Consider the following 21595-nt stretch of genomic DNA (forward strand, 5'->3'; position numbering starts at 1 on the left):
TAAGTAGGAAAAAAATCCTGCTTGGTAACTATGCATTTGTTTCTAAACCTACTTTGTCTTCTCCAATGTTAATTTGTGACTATTTTTTGTTTATTTACTATTGCATTCAAAGTTTTGGTTAGTTTATTTTCTGACTTCCATTTTACCCCCCTTTACTTCTGTTTTTTTTTTTTTTTTTTTTTTTTTTTTTTTTTTTTTTTTGCTACCTGCATTTGGAATTTCTTGATTTATTTTCCTTTCTCCAAAAAATATTTCTAAAACTCTGACTTAACTCCAACTTCTACTTAGCTCCTAGCAGTTAGATATTAATATAGTTTCTTCATTTTCATTATTGACTAAATGGCTTTTTATTTTAATTTCTTCCTACAACCAGTCCCTCTGGTTTATTTCTGTGTGCTTGGAATTACCTTATGGGAGAGCTGGAGACACAAAATGTAAAGTGTTGACTCAGCTCTTTAAGGGTGTCTGACACTTTTGGGATGATAACGCTGTTCACACCTGTAGACACCTGAGGAGATTTCAGGCTAACCAATTGGAAGGCTGTACTTGACTGTGGATTCCTTCCTAAAGCTCTGCTGTTGCTATGCCAGGCTCCTCAACAGTGTTAGGTTGTGCAGAGGTGTGCAGTCCCCATAGCAGGGCCAAGTGTATCATCACTACTCAGTGTGTGACTGGGAGTAGTGGGTTAACTACCCAGTAAGAGTTAAACAAATACCATCATTTCAAAGAGAGGGCCCCAGTAGTCAAGAAGAGCCTGCCATACACAAGCCACATCTTTATCATGGGAGCTGATGGATAAGTAGTGCCTCCAGACCTCTATCTTCTCTTTCTTCCATCATATGCTTGCTGGTCCTCCAAGAAGACTACTTACGTCACTGGCTCCAGTTACAGGTTTCACCTTGTAGTCTTTCTAACTCAGTCTCTGTCATATGGTATACCTTAAAAAATTAATTTTATAATGCAAAAATGACTTGAACTAAAGGCTACTGGAAAAGTCTCCAGGGACACGGGATTACCTACCTTGTTCTTCTCTAAGAGTATAATTTAGATATCACATCTGTCATGATGTTGGGCACATGGTACTCAACAAATTCTTGGGGAATATACCATTGTTGTCAATGGCAGTAGCATAACCATGGAAATGATTGTTAGTGGAAAGATAACCACAGGCACTGATTGGTGGTGGTAGGTTAACTACAGGCAGTGACTGATGATGGTAGGTTAACTCCAGGCAATGACTGATGGTAGGAGGTTAACTGTGGGCAATGACTGATGATGGTAGGTTAACTACAGGCAGTGACTGATGATGGTAGGTTAACTACAGGCAGTGACTGATGATGGTAGGTTAATTACAGGCAGTGACTGATTATGGTAGGTTAACTGCAGGCAATGACTGATGGTGGTAGGTTAACTACAGGCAATGACTGATGGTGGTAGGTTAACTACAGGCAGTGACTGATGGTGGTAGGTTAACTACAGGCAGTGACTGATGGTGGTAGGTTAACTACAGGCAGTGACTGATGGTGGTAGGTTAACTACAGGCAGTGACTGATGGTGGTAGGTTAACTATAGGCAATGACTGATGGTGGTAGGTACCTACAGGCAGTGACTGATGGTGTAGGTTAACTATAGGCAATGACTGATGGTGGTAGGTTAACTACAGCAGTGACTGATGGTGGTAGGTTAACTACAGGCAGTGACTGATGGTGGTAGGTTAACTACAGGCAGTAACTGATGGTGGTAGGTTAACTACAGGCAATGACTGATGGTGGTAGGTTAACTGCAGGCAGTGACTGATGGTGGTAGGTTAACTACAGGCAGTGACTGATGGTGGGAGGTTAACTACAGGCAGTGACTGATGGTGGGAGGTTAACTACAGGTAGTGACTGATGGTGGTAGGTTAACTACAGGCAGTGACTGATGGTGGGAGGTTAACTACAGGTAGTGACTGATGGTGGTAGGTTAACTACAGGCAGTGACTGATGATGGTAGGTTAACTACAGGCAGTGACTGATGGTGGCAGGTTAACTACAGGCAGTGACTGATGGTGGTAGGTTAACTAACTACAGGCAGTGACTGATGGTGGTAGGTTAACTGCAGGCAGTGACTGATGGTCATAGGTTAACTAACTACAGGCAGTGACTGATGGTGGTAGGTTAACTAACTACAGGCAATGACTGATGGTGGTAGGTTAACTGCAGGCAGTGACTGATGATGGTAGGTTAACTAACTACAGGCAATGACTGATGGTGGTAGGTTAATTGCAGGCAGTGACTGATGATGGTAGGTTAACTACAGGCAGTGACTGATGGTGGGAGGTTAACTACAGGCAGTGACTGATGGTGGTAGGTTAACTGCAGGCAGTGACTGATGATGGTAAGTTAACTGTAGGCAGTGACTGATGGTGGTAGGTTAACTACAGGCAGTGACTGATGGTGGTAGGTTAACTGCAGGCAGTGACTGATGGTCGTAGGTTAACTAACTACAGGCAGTGACTGATGGTGGTAGGTTAACTAACTACAGGCAATGACTGATGGTGGTAGGTTAACTACAGGCAGTGACTGATGATGGTAGGTTAACTACAGGCAGTGACTGATGGTGGTAGGTTAACTACAGGCAGTGACTGATGATGGTAGGTTAACTACAGGCAGTAACTGATGATGGTAGGTTAACTACAGGCAGTGACTGATGGTGGTAGGTTAACTACAGGCAGTGACTGATGGTGGTAGGTTAACTACAGGCAGTGGCTGACGGTGGTAGGTTAACTAACTACAGGCAGTGACTGATGGTGGTAGGTTAACTGCAGGCAGTGACTGATGGTGGTAGGTTAACTAACTACAGGCAGTGACTGATGGTGGTAGGTTAACTAACTACAGGCAGTGACTGATGGTGGTAGGTTAACTAACTACAGGCAGTGACTGATGGTGGTAGGTTAACTACAGGCAGTGACTGATGGTGGTAGGTTAACTATAGGCAGTAACTGATGATGGTAGGTTAACTACAGGCAGTGACTGATGATGGTAGGTTAACTACAGGCAGTGACTGATGGTGGTAGGTTAACTACAGGCAGTGACTGACGGTGGTAGGTTAACTAACTACAGGCAGTGGCTGACGGTGGTAGGTTAACTAACTACAGGCAGTGACTGATGGTGGTAGGTTAACTGCAGGCAGTGACTGATGGTGGTAGGTTAACTAACTACAGGCAATGACTGATGGTGGTAGGTTAACTAACTACAGGCAGTAACTGATGATGGTAGGTTAACTACAGGCAGTGACTGATGGTGGTAGGTTAACTACAGGCAGTAACTGATGATGGTAGGTTAACTACAGGCAGTGACTGATGGTGGTAGGTTAACTACAGGCAGTAACTGATGGTGGGAGGTTAACTACAGGCAGTGACTGATGGTGGTAGGTTAACTACAGGCAGTGACTGATGGTGGTAGGTTAACTACAGGCAGTGACTGATGGTGGTAGGTTAACTACAGGCAGTGACTGATGGTGGTAGGTTAACTACAGGCAGTGACTGATGGTGGTAGGTTAACTACAGGCAGTGACTGATGGTGGTAGGTTAACTACAGGCACTGATTGGTAGTAGGATAACTACAGTAGTGTAGCTACAGGCATTGATTACTGGTAACTACAGGCAGTGGTTGGTGGTTGTGGGATAACTACAGATGGGGACTAGTGGGAGTAGATACAATCACAATGCTGGCAGAAGTGCCCCTCCTGGAACCTCGTGTTCAGGCTCAGCTGTGCTGTCAGCCAGTGCTTAACCATGTGTGTTCCTGGTTGGTTTTCTCATCTGTGGTGTGACTGGCTAGGCTGAGTGCTTTCTTTTCTAGAGATCTAACATTAGGCTCATTCATTGGTGTTTTTAGGAGTCAGGCTGCATCAATACCAGATGTAGATCTTACCTATGCCTTCTTCCAAAGTAACCCTGCTCAAATACTCCTTAAAAGCAAATCTCTCTGAGCTAAAGTCAAGATAGAAATCTTTGCCAACCTGCTACTCCATATGAATGCTTCGGACAGGTAGAAATCAGCTCAATATTTTTGGAATGAATATAACATTTTCAAAGCTATTTATCAGCTCTACTTGTACTTTCCAGGAATGAAAGTGAAATTTCCAAAGTAAGTGGATCCAGGCTTGTGTTTTTCCTTCTGAAAATGCTGGCACATGTGTTAATTTGTATTCATTTCCTATCACATCTAGGAACCAAAGTATGTAAAAGAAAAGATGGAACATAAAACATTTGCATGGCTGGCCACAATCCAGCACAATCCTCCACTGTATGTGTTACTCATAAAGGGAGCACATACATCCTTTAAATATTGTTATCATCAGGCAGGCAAAATGGCTCAGAGGGGAAGAAAGCTTGCCACTCAAGCGTGAGGACCTGAGCACCCCCATAAAAAAGCTAAGCATGATGGGGCATGTGCCTGTAACCCAGTGCTGGTGTGTCAGAGACAGGAGGATTTCTGGGGCTTGCTGGCTACAAGCCTAGATCCAGGGCCAATAAGAGACCAAATCTCAAGGGAATAAAGCTGAGATCAAGAGAGGAAGGCATCTGGCACACATGGGCCTGTACACAGATGCACACACAAAATATACAGCATAGAAATAAATACTGTTATCACATCATCATGATTAAAATTATCAATAAGAATGAAGATTCTTATCCTTACTATTAAAGAACAAAATACTCCAGGCTCTCTGAGACTAACAAACATATCTACCAACAAATATATCCATTGCCAGTTTAAAACAAATCAAAAGCGTTACATCAGAATGCATTATGGCAATCCATGCATCTTATGACTTTCTTATATCTGTTATAATAAATCCCTCTGCCACAGCTTTCTGTCTGTCTCACACAGGCCACCATAATGACGACAAAGCACGGGCTTACCTGTGCGATAGACAAAGTTGCCTTCGGTTTCTGATGACGACGGAGACACCAGCTCTTCCTCAAATTCATTGGAGCTGAAAGACCCCGAGTGGTTCCTTTGCCTTGGTTTCCCCATCATGGCAGTGCTTGTGGCCATGACATGCCTCAAAGAGTCGTTAAGGTAACGGTTCAACAAGCTGCTCTTGTACTTGGGAGGTGACACATAGTCCTCGGGCGCCCTTGACTCTGGTCTCACTCCAGCCTTTATCACTGAGCTCTCCCCTTTAATCACAGTGTGATGGGCAGGGGTGCCATAGCCCACTTCGTTCACGTGATTTCTTGGGGGGTTTTCTCCATCTGAGGGGAAAAATATCACCAAGTAGTATTTGCACATACTTCTCTTAGCTGCTCAACTGTCACGTTTAGCCATTAAAAATATGCACAATGGAAGAATATATGTCATATGTAAGATTATTTTTGATATAGAAGATTAACTTTTAGGTAAAAGGATACAGGAACCTATATAATTGTTCCATAGGGTATTTAATTTTAATGAAAAGGCTTTTTTTAACTCCTATGGGACAAATCTATAAACAGAGGAAATGGCTGTAATTCCTGTTGCTTTATAAAAATTGTAAAGGTGAAGTTACCTCATGCAATAAAACCCAAATCTGTGGCACTACAGTATTTTGTGGGGTCAACCATTAAGACAGCATCTAGGGTGAACTTATTACAATGGCACAGCACAGACAGGAAAATAAAAACCTGAACGAACCTTCAGAGCAGGAGTCGTCACTGCTCACACTGAGCCGCTCGGCATTGCCCTGCACATACTTGTTGTATAGCTTTATCCTTAAGGCCCAGCTCAAATCTGGCTGACGAACCGTGTTCTTCAGCCGACGTCTAGCATTAGCAAACCAATTTGACACCTAAAACGGCATTAGTTTTTCAATTAACATAGCATTAAAATGTGGTGATTATGCAGTAACTTTCTCTTAAAGGGTCCAAGACCAGGGCTCCCGCTATACCCTAGTGGTCTTAGCTACTTGGGAGGCTGAGGCAGGAGAATCACTTAAGGCCAGGTTTTGGGGTCAGCTTGGGGAACAGTGAGAGGCACCATCTCAAAAGAGAGGGAGAGGAAGGGGAAGGGCAGGGAGAGTGAGGATGGATTATACAAGAATCCACAAACATGAGTGGAAAAGTCAATGATGATGTTGAGTTGACCAACTTGTGTTGCCCTGAAATTTTGAAAAATAAGACAGCTTTCTGAGGATGTGCTGGTATGTTCTGATTGGGGAATATTTACACTAAGGTACTAGAGACGTAGACAGATGATGAAAGTCCAACAGGAAAACAAAAGTCACGCATAAGACTTAAAGGAAGGGAGGGTCCAATCTGAGAATGACAGGCTTAGAGGTTCACCTTCAGGCTAAGCTGTGAGTAGGCAAGCTACAGCGAGTGGAGATCCAAGCCTTGGAAGCCAGTTAAGGAGATGAACACTTAAAAGAGGAGTTAGCAAAATGATCAAAGGTGGTATAATCAGGAGCGGGAGGAGGGGAAGGCCAGGGCACCCTGCATGAAACTGAAAGTTCACTGTTAAAGACATCAGTGAAGACAAAGGAATAACATTGGAATTACTTTCGTTATTCCTTCATGGAGAAAGTGCTTTTCTCCTAAAATATCAGGCTATTAGGATATCAACAGTATATAGCTTTAAAAAGAAAAAAAATGCTAAACTAAAAGGACAGTATTTGCTTTTAAAAATATAAACTATATAAATACACCTATTTTTTCTATGAATTTCTCCCAGAACACAAACTTCTATTATTATAATGGTTTGTGTGGCAATGTTTTCAGAGGAAGATCCTTTTTCTTTCTTTATACCCCTCTTTCTTTCTTTCTTTCTTTCTTTCTTTCTTTCTTTCTTTCTTTCTTTCTTTCTTTGTCATGCTATAAATATATTTAGGTTATTTATAGTATAGGGTAAGTGTTATAAATATAAAATAAGTACTTTTGAAAACTGCTCAATATCTAATTATTATTAGAAACTATAGTGATTGCTGCTTTAAAAAGGAAAATTAGATTTTCCCCCTTGTCTAACATGTATTTTTTTTCTCATAACACCTGACTACACTCATATTGCCCCCTTCTGCCTTGAACAAGATGGCTGTCCTTTCACAGTGTGTACACTGCAAAAACCTTAGTCTTCATCAACTTCTCTTCCAGTCAAGCTGAACTGTTATTACCATGATTCAGTGCTTCAAATTCTCAGTCTCTCCATCCTCCTCACATAGGCAATGTCCAGGAGTATTCATTCACTCAGCAAATAAGACAGTGAGTAACTACTGTATACTAGCTATGGTATGAAGTGCGCTTGGCAAGGCCATGTCAACACACACACACACACACACACACACACACACACACACACACAAATTTACAAATGTGACACACTCATCTGAACCCCTATAATAGCAATGATAATCGGAGATCCAGGGCAGTCATTCACCATGGAAGCAATGAGCTCCAGGTCTCTTCCTCACTACCATTTCCTCCTTCCCCTCTGGTTCTCTCGCTGCCCAAATTTTTATGAAATCCCCATGACTATTAATTGGGAACTTTAAAAACATCCTTTCAAGCTTCCCTTGTTTCCATTCTGTACTTTTAAATGGATCTTAATAACTATTATCAAATCCAAAGGTGATGCATTGTTTTGACTTAATCAATTGACTTCTTCAAGTCATTATTAATGTCCTGCTGCCCTGTGACTGTGGTATAATGAAAACTGGCTTGGTTTCCTGTTCTAGGTTATCTAAAAACATGCCATGTCATGTAAATTTAGTTAATTCATTCTAACTTTTCCTGAACTTCATCTAGGAGCTGGGATATAACACAGTGGTGGAGCGCTGGCCTAGCATATGCAAAGCTCTGGGTTTGATCCTTAGCATGAAAAAACAAAACAGCAATTCCTTCCCCCGCTATAAAATGATTCAGATGCTCCTAAATCTTTATCAACTCTAAAAGTGAGCGCTGTGAACCAGCCTTCACTGTCTACATACCCACCATCCTCTTGGCAGCTCATGGGTCCATCCTGCCTCCTATGCTCACTGCTGTCCCTTCAAAAGCAGTTGTCTGTGACTAGGCCTATGCACCTCTTTGCACCTCTCACACAGAGGAGGCCAGCCTGCGTTTTCTCCTATGTTTATAACACATTTCATAGGACCCAACACCAAATCTTTATGTGTTATTTTCTTTACTAAACAACATATAATTTAGACTATATTAGTTAGATCTTAACTAATGTTCACTAACTTGCATTATACCCATATGGTACAGTATAAAACTTAATTCTCACAACACTTCATATGGTAAAAGTGGAATGACTTGATAGTTAAGAAAAACAAATAACCGTATACTATAATTCTAATGTATAAAAATGGAAGACCGGGCTGGAGAGATGGCTCAGAGGTTAAGAGCATGGACTGCTCTTTAGAGGTCCTGAGTTCAATTACCAGCAACCACATGGTGGCTCATAACCATCTGTAATGAGATCTGGCACCCTCTTCTGTATACTAAATAAATAAATCTTTTTTTTTTAAATGAAGATCATTTAAATGTCGGAGGGTATTAATTGGCTCTTCACAATTAGAGATTATCTATTTTTAATGTGTTATATATTCCTAGTTCTCAACCTATTATAATGACATTAGGAGATTTTCCAGAAAGGTCAGTGATATCTAACATAGGCTTTTTCTAAATTGGTTTCATAAGTTTGAATAACACCAAGTCTGCTAGCATACACACACTGCCAGTATTTTATCACCAGAAAAGCAAAATACAACTTCACAGCTAAGTGTAGGCTGCGAGGTTTAATATTGACTTCCTTGAACACCAGAAGTACTAATGGTTGGTGAATTTGCCTATTTTGCATTTTTCCTCATTGACTTAATGTAAATTTCTTATGTCATTGTCAGTAAAAATATAGATTCACATTTTCTACATTTGACACCTACTTTGGATTTCTTCACGTTGTTGTGCATATTCTCTTACCAAGGGTAGGTTCTAGAGCAGTGTTTTAGTGTCAGAAGTGCTTTTAAATCTGCATATTTTATAGTGAAAACTTAAAGAGCCAAATACCTAGAAGCTGGAAGCAAAAGGTTTTTCCACACATCTTTACCAAAGGCGTTTACGTTTGCTGTGTGGACAGAGCAATTGCAGTGAGACTCCAAAGGGATGAACTGGCGTCTGTCCAGTTTTGAACATATCAAATTAACAAACGTAAATATTGGGCATCTTCTTTCTGTACCTATAACATTTGGAATGATGTACAAGGCTGCGTCTAAGATTTTGGTTGAATGTGTAACAAGTATCATCTCAGAATAAATACTCAACTACCAGCAAAAACAGCTATGCCAATGTTGGAAACAAATTTTTTTGTAATACTATGATTTTTACCAAACGTACCTGAGCACATCACAGGAACATGGAAATTTATTAACGGAAGAAGCCCCAATATCCAAGCATTACTCCTTGGTAAGCTACATACCTTACAATAATGCAAACTTTCCATCTCATATGACTAGTTATTGTCCACAACAACACAAGCTATTCTTATTTTAGGAGTACACAACCCATTTTTATAGCATGTGAACAGTGTTAGTGATAGGAACCAAGCCCAGTACAGCAAGATTTTGTTTAGTTGACATCAGAGCATGCCACACAGAAATACTCTCCTCAACTTTGATCCAAATGCTTCTTATGATTTCATAAAGATGACATGTGCAAATAAGAGTTAAACACAGGTATAGCAAATTAGGACCAAACTGTTAAGGTGAATGAATAACAATAAGTAGAAGTCACATGATCAGTTCATTCATTTCTGTTTCATTTTCTCAGGGATGAAAAATGGTAGGTACTAACCAATGTCCTCTGGGGTTCAGAAAAAGTACTAAAATACATTTCCATCTTTTACTTCTATGCTTCATGGGAGATTGCTGACTAGGTTTCACACCTTTCCTTGGCAGTTTAAGAGAAGCAAAGGAAAGGAAAATTACAGTGTAGGAAAAGTTTGACACACACTCAGAGGAAAATGTTAAATGTAAAATAAATGCCCAAACTTAAGATATTTTGTTGAGGAATAAAAGTTATGGTGACTTGGGGTTAGGGATTTAGCTCAGTGGTAGAGCGCTTGCCTAGCAAGCACAAGGCCCTAGGTTCGATCCTTAGCTCAAAAAAAAAGTTATGGTGACAGCCTGTTGTAATAAGCCAGGAGGAAGAAGCGAGGAAGTGAGAGGAGGCCCTGTAGTGACCAGGGGTTCAGACAGAAGCAAGGGCAGCTTCCCATATCTCCCTGCAGGCATAAGGGTATGGGATATTCGTAGACAATTTGAAAATAAAGCGAGGCATACTTGTGCTTGTTCTGAAGACTCATTTTACAGGATGAAGCTATGTTCTAAAACTAAAACCAGAGTCCAAAACTTCCTGTAACTGTCAGAAAGACATTCTGGAAAGCTCTGTGTGACTCGAATGCCATTTCCCAGAAGGAAGAAGCTATTCAATCTACAAGCACGTAGGGGTAGTGTGCTGCTTGGAAAGAGTCATACTATGGGTAAACCCCATGAATAAGACATGACCACTTTTCTTAAGAAGGCTCACTCCACAGGAGAAAATGACTCACAGGGAGAGACTGACTCAGGCCATGGATTCTAATTGCAAGGATCAAAAGCCTGACTCAGATCACGGTTCTATGCTTTTCCTCCAGAAGTGCATAATTTATTTATTTATATAAAGTATTTGCATAATTTATGTAATTTCCATAAAGCTGGAATATGCTTTGGATGTCTAATTCATGTTTGGCTCATATAAATTCCTATATAGGTGGATGTGTGGGCATACATCGCACATTACATATATCTTTTGCATATGTCATTGTGCATAGTTGAAAATAACTGAACCTCAGATGGATTATAAATAAGGTCCTTGGGTAGTAATTTCATGCACTTCAAGTTTTTCCACTTATCATTTTAAAGTTTAAAAAAATTTATCTAACTGAAAATAATAAAAGAATCATTGTTATACAGATATCATCTATTATTGCAAACAATCTTTGCTTCACTTAAGAATTACATATTTTATGTCCTGAATGGTATAAAAGAATAAAAACAATTTTGAACCAAAATTTCACATAAATTAGAAAAATGTAATAGTGTTACCAAGATATAAGTGTGAAAGCAATTATTTGTATTAAAATTATCATTACAAGTGGCAAGTAACTATATAACTAAATTAAGAATATAACTTTGTATTTCAGTTCATTCTAACTAACAATTAAAATACAATAGTTTAAATTTCTCTCATAACTACAAATGTAACTTTTTAATCACTAAACAGTTTTTAAAAGCATGTCAAATAGACTTGCTTTACATATGAACAGCAGCGAAGCTACATGATCAGCCAAAATAATATAGTGTTTTATTGTTGAACCTACTGCTATTCCAGCACCACTGTAAGTGGGCATATGTCCAGAATAAGTAACGGGCCTGTTTAAATTAGCATTGGAGCATATGCATTTATTTTCATAAGTCAAGTTTTTCTGATTGTAATAACTATTTAGAAACTGCTTTTGCAAGGTTCACAGTTTTGTGTTAAATAGATCTCAAGCCAAGAATACAGAATTAGTTTTTGCCTCCAGTGCTGTGGCAAATCACCATTATTACAATTTCCTGTTGATAGGAAGGAAAGCAGATGTTTTTCTCTAAAACTGTATTCTGGAAATAAGCAGAAAAATACACGCTGGAACTTTGTGGGGCCTTGCTCCAAGCCAACGCAAATGCTTTGTCAAACTTTCCAGTAATTCTTAACTGAAATTGTAAAGATTCTGCAGAGAGATGTTTTATTTTATCGAATGCAGTTTTATCTTGGATCTCTCAGTGTCCTCTTGTCCTGCGCTGGATGAAATGTCCAAACTTTCTTGCTCTGTGCTACTACTGTAATATATGGAGTCTTCCGGCTCACCCTGTGGCCTCCTCTTTCTGAATCTGTTCTTTACACAAAAGTTGATATCACTATGTTCAGTAAAGAAAACTGCCATGTCATGGAAAAGCATTTGATCCAGGATTTGTTTCCGAGACCTCTGGCCCTTGCCCACAGCTCCCCTGCACCTTGGTAAAACTGGTAGTAACTGCTCTGTACCGACGTAATAGCAAATACGACTGTGCTCAGAAAAGCTAATTAAATACAAAGCAGCGTTTGTTCATTAGAAAAGAAACACGTTGGCATGATTTTCCTACAACTGACAAACTGAATTGGCTGCTCACAATCTGGAATCTTCTCTTCTTAGCCCAGAAGAATACAGTAACAATGTGCTGTGGTTTCCAACTGTGCCAGAATGATGCAGCATTTAAAAGCCTCTTCCCACCTTTCCTGTTTTCTGGCTTACCTCTGAATAATGGTTATTTTTACTTTGTACGTATGCTTTAATTTGGGGTCCAGTATGTACACACAGGCCCCAGGGTTCTCAAAGCTCGACCAGCATCTTAGGCACCACTTGGGAACTTGTTAGAAATGCATCTTATGGTCCCTCCCCAAAACTATGTAATCAGGAACACAGAGCAGGATGCAACAATCTGTGCTCTAAGTAGACTCTGTAGTAACTGATACTAAAGACTGAAAATTACCGTGGGTGGCACCATCCTTATCCATCATGGCTCCTGAATCAAGATTCCTAACCACCTTCCTATCACACTGCAGCTGGCCTTCTATTCCCTCCACTCCCCATTACTGAAACTCCTTCTGGACTCAATCATTCGCACTGAGGTGATTGATAGGGGTGAAATCTCTTTTCCACAACAGGACCTGGCACCTGTACCTAGCCCTTATCCTCGTCAGCAACAGAAGCCAGAATATCTGGACCCGCCTATGAACGCTGTGCATCATCCTAGGGAGAGGCGCAACCGCAGGGGCACTCTGTTTCTGCTCCTCAGTGGCTGGCGGGGAGACGGACCCCTGATTTGAGGGGTCTGGATTACCTGTACTAGCGTCATCTGCGAGCCGAGGGCCAACAATATCTTCTCAGTCTTCGTGGGGTACGGGTTGTCACGGTGCTTATAAAGCCACTGCTTAAGAGGCCTTGCCATGTCTTGCAGAGCCTGTCGCTTGTGTCTTACCTTCCCACCATTCTGCCGGGCCCTGGGACAAGAGGAGAGGAGAAGAGAAGAGAGGGACGTGTTAGTGGCACCTTTTTGGTGGCCTGAAGGACCTCCATGATAGGTCGCATTTCTGCGACGTCAGCATCCAGCCTGGGCTTAACCAAACCCCACCCCCAACAACCCAGAGTGTCTATCATGCACCACAGTTGGGGCAAAGCAAGAAAAGGAAACCCCGCAGCTTTTCAGCGGGGGCATCTCTCTGAATAGCCTGCTGGCCATGGGGTCCTGTGCCTTACATTTATATTGAAAGGGGGAGCTATCTTGATCCCTGTAAGGCAGGGCTGCAGGGGTAGGGATGAACGCCATGTGGTTGGAAAACTGTTGTTTTGACTGCAGATCTGGACCCAGAGCTAACTGACTCTTTCCTCGCCAAGGCATTGAGTGGCCCTGGCCTCGGGGGTGGGGGTGGAGGGCTTCAAGTTCTCTTTCTTAGGTCCCCGGGCTGCAGGTCGCCAGTGGTCAGGGAACACATACTGGAAGGCAGAAACAAAGCAAAGGATGATGCATGGCAGCCTAGACTCTCTGAACTCTCTCATTTCGTTTGACACTGGAAGCTGGGAAAATGGCAGACCCTACCAAACAGTCTAGGGCCTCTTTCCCTCTTTAGGAGGAGTGAAAAGTGTGAAATGTCGTCCCAGCAGGAAAAGGTTTGTAAAAGACCTCAGGAAAGCAGACTTCCAGGAGGAGCAGGCTAAGCAGCCTTCACTCTATAGCCGGCGTGGAGGGGATGCGCTCCCGAGAGGCTCCGGGAGGTGTCGCCGCGCAACTGCGAGCGCTCCCAGCCCCAGTCCCCGCTGGTGCGCCTGCGCCCCTGCCTCCCGGGCGTCAGCTTCTTCGAACTCTTTGAAATGCAATTCCATTCTTGCTGACTGGTTGTAACAGTTTGAGGAAGCCTAATCTCTATCACTAAGCGTCAGTGCGGCAAAACAAGCAGCTGGCGTTGTAGTTCAGGAGGAGGCCGGCCTCTCTAGGAGCCGCGAGGACCCTGCCCGGCGCACACTGCCCTACACGCCCCGGGACTGGAGCAGATGGCTCACCCAGGAGCTCTCTGGCGACGACAGCCCGCTTACTCCCAGAAACCGAAAGCCACCAGGTCCGCAGCCTCCTCCTCCGGGCTCGCCGCGGGCCCAGTCGAGCTGTGATAGCCAGGGACGCCCGCCGTAAGGGAACCGACCAAGGTGAACCCCAAGGCCAAGGTGAGCCCCCCGTGAGACAGAAGACGAAGCTCCCCGAAGCCTTACCTGAGAGCCGTCTGTTCGACTCTACACTGTCCAGTCTGTCCCCGAGACTCGCAGAAAAAGCAAGAAACTACTCCGGGTCCCCAGTGCCAGGGACCTCTAGGTGCGAGAGGACTGGACGCCAACTCAATTTCCACCAAGCCTCTTTTGAATTGTTCTAAGGAATTAATCCCTCCAGTTTTGAGAAGGTAAATCCTTCAGAGTAGGGCGTGCGAGTCCAGGAGGCATAGATCTGCCCTCCTGGGAGAAGCTGGGCACTCCGAATCCCCAGATGTTAGTTTGCGCTTCATACCCCGCAACTCGCCACCCCTACCCTCCGGACTCAAGGGTCGGCACCGACCCAGAGCTTGAGCTTACCCGGTCCTCCGGTGTCTCAGGCCGAGGTTGTCCTTGAGGGGCGGGCCGTCTGGAATGCCCACCTCCGGGCGTGTGTGTGGATTGTCCAGTCCGCCACCGTATGGCCGGCTGCCACGTTCCCGCTCCGGGGTGCCTCGGTCCTCAAAAAGCACGGCTCCCCCAAGTTTGTTGAAGACGATGGTGTTCATGGTGACAGCTGGCAGGGATGTGCGGCTTTGCCGCAGCGCCTCGGAGCCGGGCCGCCAGGAGCTCCGCAGCAGGGCTCGGGTTCTAGAAGATCAAGGCGCATCACGTTACTCCCGACTGTGCCCAGGTTCCCGCACCTCAGAAGCCCTGAACTTGGTGGGGGCTGCGGGACTGCTGAGCTGAGGGGCAGGCAGGGCTGTATTGCTGCTGGTAGACTAGTGAACGCCCTTCTTCAGCACCTGGCTTCCTACACACTCACACAGCACCCCTGGGACAGGTCCCGGCCCTTCTCCTCCTGGCAATCAAGCTCCCACAAACTCCAGGAACTTCGAACAGACATAATTTACCTACTGAGGTAAAGAAATCAATTTCCAAACGAACTTTCCGGTCTCTAAGAGAGACACAGCACAGCCAAGCAAAGTAAGTAAGGGGCATGTTCATTAAGCACCACACAGAGAATAAAGCCAATTCTAGGGTAATCAGGAGGGGTTGGAAGGAGGAGACGATTTGGGGTAACTGAATAATTGCATCCACAAGGGCGAGTCAGTGCGTCCTAGGTGTCAAGGGATGTTCATGTTTTCTAGATGCTGGACCACAGGCAGAGACCCTTCTTTTGGTTAAAGTCTCCCGCTGAGATAATGACAGCGAGAGTGGTTAGTAAAGCTCCAAACCTGAAAATTAAGTGGTCTTAGGACAAATGTCTCACAAAATCTCCAATCTTCCTGGGGAGCTCAAAACGAAGACGCCAGGTCATGGATTCCTGCGGATTACAATCCTCAGGAATTTGAGCCCATTTCAGAAGCCTGAAGGCTCCCAGCAGGCAGTAACCCTCACACCTTTCAGAGTGGCCGCTGGGCTCCCCGGACAGCCCGCAGCTCACCTCTGGAGTCGGAGGGCCTGGAGGCCTCAGCCCATCAGGTACAGGCATCCGGAGCAAGGCCGCATGGCAGTAGAAAAGCCGCTGTATCGCCGCGAGATCCGGACCCTGCCCACCGGCCAGATTCCCCCCTTGGCAACTCCCGGTAGCTCGATCTACTTTGAGCCGCTCACACAGCGCCACCAGCACCCACTTCAAAGCACACATCCTGCTTCTTGAGTGCGCAGCGCCTACACTCGCCAACGCCCCCTGCCCCGCCCTCTAGTCACCGCAGTGGCGGCCACACGCGACATTTAGGAAAAGCCACAGCGACTAAGCGACGGTCACCGTCAATATTGGTATGGAAAGTGAAGTCAGACCTCTGCTGGCCGCTGTGTTGCGCCCTAGGGCTGAATTCTGCGCAGACAGGTACGGTCGGGGTGCGCACTCAGTCTCGGCGATAAGTGTCAAAGCAAGTTTGTGAGCCCGGCGCCCCCCTGTTCCAACGGTTGGCAATCCAGCTCCTTTGCTGGTGTAAGCATCCTTCCCCCAGACACTCCACCTCTTCCCACACAGCCCAGTCCTAGACGCAACATTGCCTTTTCCCCAGGAAAACCACGGCGAGGTTTGCCACCTAGGACCTTTCCTACAGACTGCAAACACCGCCATGGTCCAGGTCTGCGACTGCAGGCGCGGTGGCAGGAGGTTGGCACATGTCCGAGAGCTCCGAACCATTACAATGGGTCGGCGTGGGGCGTGGAGGCAGTTAAAACCCAGGGTTCCTAATTCTTCCTAGCTCCCGTGAAAGGTCCACAACACCCCATCTCTGCTCTTGTGATCTGCACTTACCCAGATTCTCTCCTAGCTGTGCTGGGGAGCGCGCTCCCTGCGGCTCTGCCCCGCGGATAATTAGAAAGCAGAGCAAAGGCGGCCAGGTGGGCTGCCAGCCGCTTCCCAGATCCTCCCTCCAGCCTTGACCAACACTCGGGAGCGTCCCCCACTAGACCTCAGACAGGGGTGGGGGAGGGGAGGGCAGAGCCCTGGTGTGCAGAGAGCTAGGGAGCAGCTGCGCCGCAGTCTGGGCGAGCCTGGGGCTCGGCGCTCAGGGGAGGGGACCCAGGGCCGTACCTGTGGCCGCGGGGCCCGCAGCCAGCGGCTGACTGTCCCTCCTCGGGGCTAGGCACACTCCCATCCCCGCCGCATGTTCTCAGCGCAGGCTACGAGGAGCTCACCGCCGCCACCGCCGCCGTCTCGGCTTTATTTACCCAGACGGGCGCGCGCGGCCCGGGACCCGGAATACCGAGGCCTTCTCATGTTTCCTGACTGCCTGGCCCAGCCCGCGAACATCTCGTGGGCCTGGTATCCATGTTCCCGGGCAGTGGGAGAGGAAGCAATCGCGCCCGCCGGGCTGCAGGAGCTGCAGTTAACCCCTCGCGGAGAAGCTGCGGCTGGCCGCGCCCCGAGCCCCGGGCAGCAGCATTCTCCTAGCCCGGAGCCGCTCCCGTTGCTCCTGCCTCGCAGCGCCGAGCAAAGCCGGCTTTTTCCTTCGCGCTCAGGGGAGTAATCCAAGAAGCCGCCCGAAGCCTGGGGCTCCAGAGGTTGTGGTGCAAATCCCGTGTCTTAGCTGCTCCCAGTGCCGGAAATGTCACTATGTATGGCAGGGCGCGAGAAGGTCGCGGAGACGCCCCGGGTGTTTCCCTTCTGATTAGCTGGAGGTTAGAGCTTCTTGCACCCGGGAATCCCTTTTGGTGCGGTTGGGCTGGCCAGCGAAGTGCAGGCTGTGGAGGTCAAGGCCAGGCAAGCGTGCAAAGGCTTCCCAGGACAAGAACTGAAGAGGTGGGGATGCGGAAAGGCAGAGGTGGGGCCAGGCAAGCTCAGGTGCCCGTGCTGCGCTAATCAGGAGTGCAGGAGACGAGCTCCGGGAGGCTGTATCTACAAGCACCCTGCAGTTGGAACCTGAAGGCATCTGGAGTAAGGAGAAAGAGTGGCTACTAAGTGCTCCAAGCGGTGCTTTGTAATCCACCGAAGACTGAGCAGAATTTGTGGCAGTTTTAGAGTGTCCCCGAGGTGGAGCACCAAGTCGCCTGCTCGGGTGGCTGGGCCCTGCTACTGTCCATCTCCTTTAAGAGCTAAAGCAAATTTTTAAAAATCTGACAGAATTAACATCATTTGGACCTTTCTCCCTTAACGATGGCCATGCGGGGCTGATCCGCACCTAAGAGTCCTCCTTTTATGTGGTCTAGAAGTGACTAACGTATATAATACAGCTGATATTTCCAGGGCTAACAGCACCCTAGGGTCTTCAGAGTTGCTATCTCCCCAATTAGTGGGAGGAAACCCAGCATGGCACAATCTAAATCAGAAAGGAGAGTGGCTTTTCATTTCTGCGCGCCAGGCAGATGCGCACTATGGTTTGATTGCATTTTGCGCTGTTCCCAGATTTCTGTTATATAATGTTCCTTGGTCGCGCTGCATCACTGTCTTTTGCGCTGCGCTTGTGCAGTAGGTTGAGGACAGGCTCTGGTCTACAGAGGCCACCACAGCGGCTTAAACCGCAGGGGCACATCTTACAGTTTCAACCACCGCTTTTCTGCGGTCTAGTTTCACAACAGAGGCAGGCACAGCTGACAATCCATAGGTAGAAAGAGTCCATTCTCTTCCTTCGTTTCTGAATGAAGATGGTCGGTAGACACTGGGATGAACTCAGTTGCAACCTTCCCTTCTGACCGACGTTCTCGCCAGCTGCCCTTCCCTGGCGAAAGCAGCCTTCGCGAATGTGATTGTAATTTTATAATATTCTACTGGTTTACGGAGCTGTGTGCTACAGTAATGCTACTGTAGTACAGAACAAAGCAATTTTGTGATTTTCTCTCTTTTTTTAGTATTTCAATGTATTTACATGGATTAAAAAATCCAGAGGACATCACTATACATTGGCAAGTTAGTCCTTTCCCATGAGACATACAGAATTAAAAAACAAAGCAAAACAAAACTTATGTCACATACCCCTTCGATTCACGTGAGGTCACTGAAAATTATCACATCTCCTTTGGGACTGAAACTTAATGGTTAGGATCTATTTTTCAATGGAGGGACAGTAGAGGGCCCTTGTTAAAAATGAAAGTGTTTTCGGAACAGTTCACAGAGAGCGTTCCAGGTCGCAGCCTGTGTGCGAGAGGGAAGCGTGTCTTCTTCCACAACAGCCCAGACACCTTTGTTGTATCATGTGAAATTTCACCTTTTCCTAAATGGATTTTTACGTGGACTCTATGAAGTGCTGCACTGTCATCCCCTGTGTAACACGCTTGCGGTTTGAGGCAGCTGTTGAGAGAGTGAGACACGTGTAGGAGGTGCCCTTTGCTGGAGGGAAGGAGGAGACCGAGGCGAACCCCCAGCCGAGGAGGCAGAAAACCGGAGACCTAAGCTTAGTCTGGTTAACTTGATGTTGGTTTAGCCTGAATTTACTAAAGTGTAAAATCATAATAATGTTTCCGGGGTTGGGGATTTAGCTCAGTGGTAGAGTGCTTGCCTAGCAAGCAAAAGGCCCAAGTTCGATCCTCAGCTAGTTTAAAAAAAAAAAAAAATCCATAAACTTGCCTTACACTATTTTTATGGTGTTTTTTAAAATGCGGAAGTAATTTTGAAGCTAGAAAGATGTTTAAGGACATTAGGCAAAATTCTGATCTGTTTTCTTTAACTTAGGATATAATGATAGATATATGTTATTTTCACCTTACAGTGTGTGTGGCTTTTGGTGTGGCTTTTTGTGTGTGGCTTTTGGTGTGGCTTTTGGTGTTTTGATAATTTACCAAGGTATCTTGACTTTTCAGAATCATCATTGGTCAAAGTGCTTGGGAGGAAAATGTGTTTTTAAACTCACGTTTACACTTTAATTCTTACCGGCAGAGAATGAGCAGATGGTGCTAAAGACTCCAATTCTGCTCAAGTGTTCTGAGATACCAAGTGTAGCAGGCTCCCTTCACAGTTAGCGGGAGTTGACTGTAGAGGCCGGAAGTCGGTGCTCTAGGACAGCAGTCCGGTGGGGGAAGGTGGGAACACGGGAAGACTCTGAAAGGTGTCCCACAAAGTCTGTGCGTGTTTCCAATTTAATGGCCTAAATCACAGCGGTTGGGAGAGTGGGGCCTTTTCCACATGTGAACTCCCCAGAGCAGCAGACCTCCCAAGTCCACCTTGGCCTTGCAGTCTTCAAAGGACCCACCAAAATGTGGTTACTGCCCTATACACATCCTTTTGACCTCTCTCAGTGCCTTCACATACAGGATTAGAAATACACTAGCTTTTCTTTCAGTTTGTCAACAAATGAGACCAGGCTGTATACAAGAACATACACTTTCACACCAACGCTAAACACAATAGCTTGCCATTAAACTAAAACACTTGCCCTTCTCACTAAGTGATGTCATTGTCAGAGAGACTTTGTATACACTATATGTCGCTGTAAATTCTTTTAAACTGTTGCATAATGCTCCGAAATCTATTCAGTCATTCTCACACAAGCATTTCTGCTCCAGTTTTCATCTTTATAAAATTACTGCACATCCTTGTGTCCTATTCTTCCTATTCATGCTTAAGCATTTTTTCTATAAATAGCCACATGGCAGCAGAATTGAAGGAGACATGTTGTTTTTTTTATTATAAATTGATCAACATTTCCAAATTTTCCTTTATTTTAAGTCTCTTTCCCACCCTACTTCATCCCACCCCAATGATACACAGACGTCCCTGAGGTCACCTTTCCTCATATAATATGCAATATTTGTAGTTCAGTGTTTGCGATCTGCCTGGACAGATAGTGCAAAATGTCTCATTGTTTGAGAACCTTTTCTTAACGTTCTTATTTATTATTATTGTTCATAGAAGTGTTTTGACTTTATTTGTGGCACAGGCTGGCTTTGAACTCATGAAACTCCTTCCTCAGCCTCCTTACTTGTAAAATTACAGGCAAGGAGCACTGTGGCTGGATAAGCTCCTTGACATTTTAAATCAACTTATTGATTTAGAAAGCTTGTGCTTGTGTGTGTGTGTGTGTGTGTGTGTGTGTGTGTGTGTGTGTGTTACATATAATAAATATTCTGCCAGGTCGGTGTTCCACCTTTACCCTTGTCTCTGTCTTCTGGAAGGTTTAAGCATGACACACATATGTCAGTTTTTCTTTTTATGCTATTTGGTTTTGTCTCTTACTGAAGATTTTTCTTTCTTCATTTCCGTTTTTTAAAGATGTAGTGTGTGTGTGTGTGTGTGTGTGTGTGTGTGTGTGTGTGTGTGTATGTATGTATGTATGTATGTATGTATGTATATCTAAGTGAATGTATACCACTTGAATGAGGGATTCCCATGGAGGACAGAAGAGAGTATTGTACTCCCTGTAGCTGGAGGTCAAGTGGTTGTGAGCCACTCAACATAGGTGCTGGAAACTGAATTTGGGTCCTTCTGCAGTATACACTCTTAACCACTGTGCCATCTCTCCAGCCCCTCTACACTTCCTTTTAACACTGTTAAAATGTGTTTACACTTGGCTTTTCAATTCTTCTGAAACTTAATTGTCTTGTGAGATAGAGAGACATACATTGACAGCTGAAAGTTTTTAATTGAGTAGCTGGTTAGCCCATAAATATAATAGGAAATTTCCCTCTACTTGAAGTTACTTTTCTGCTTGTGGAACATCTCCCTATCCAGGTGTAGGCTGATTTAACAAGACAGAGGGATATCACAGAATGACTAGGATGCTCTAGTGTGTTTAATCTTCAATTTTTCAGAGCCACCTTGTGCTCTAAAGACTTTCAATATTGTACCATCTGTAATATGAGGACACACAGCACTGACATACTTCCTGGTTGTGGTT

General features: G+C 44.9%; 1 protein-coding gene across 2 annotated transcripts in view; it reads right to left on the bottom strand.

Moving 5' to 3' along the window:
* Mkx (mohawk homeobox) overlaps positions 1–17722 on the bottom strand; it is a 70785-nt gene extending 53063 nt beyond the window's left edge. Inside the window, exons 1-5 of one of the 2 annotated variants that reach the window (XM_036188725.1) lie at positions 16861–17722; positions 14691–14960; positions 12916–13075; positions 5664–5817; positions 4910–5245 (exon numbers count right to left, since the gene is read on the bottom strand). In XM_036188725.1, the coding sequence (XP_036044618.1) occupies positions 4910–5245; positions 5664–5817; positions 12916–13075; positions 14691–14878 (838 nt within the window). In that variant the 5' untranslated portion in view covers positions 14879–14960; positions 16861–17722. Of the gene's footprint in view, positions 1–4909; positions 5246–5663; positions 5818–12915; positions 13076–14690; positions 14961–16581; positions 16721–16860 lie in introns of those variants that run through there. The other variant, XM_036188726.1, reaches the window with a different exon arrangement.
* Positions 17723–21595: the final 3873 nt, after the last annotated feature.

The sequence above is a fragment of the Onychomys torridus genome, chromosome 5, assembly GCF_903995425.1.
Source record: "Onychomys torridus chromosome 5, mOncTor1.1, whole genome shotgun sequence".
In the NCBI taxonomy this organism is placed as follows: domain Eukaryota; kingdom Metazoa; phylum Chordata; class Mammalia; order Rodentia; family Cricetidae; genus Onychomys; species Onychomys torridus.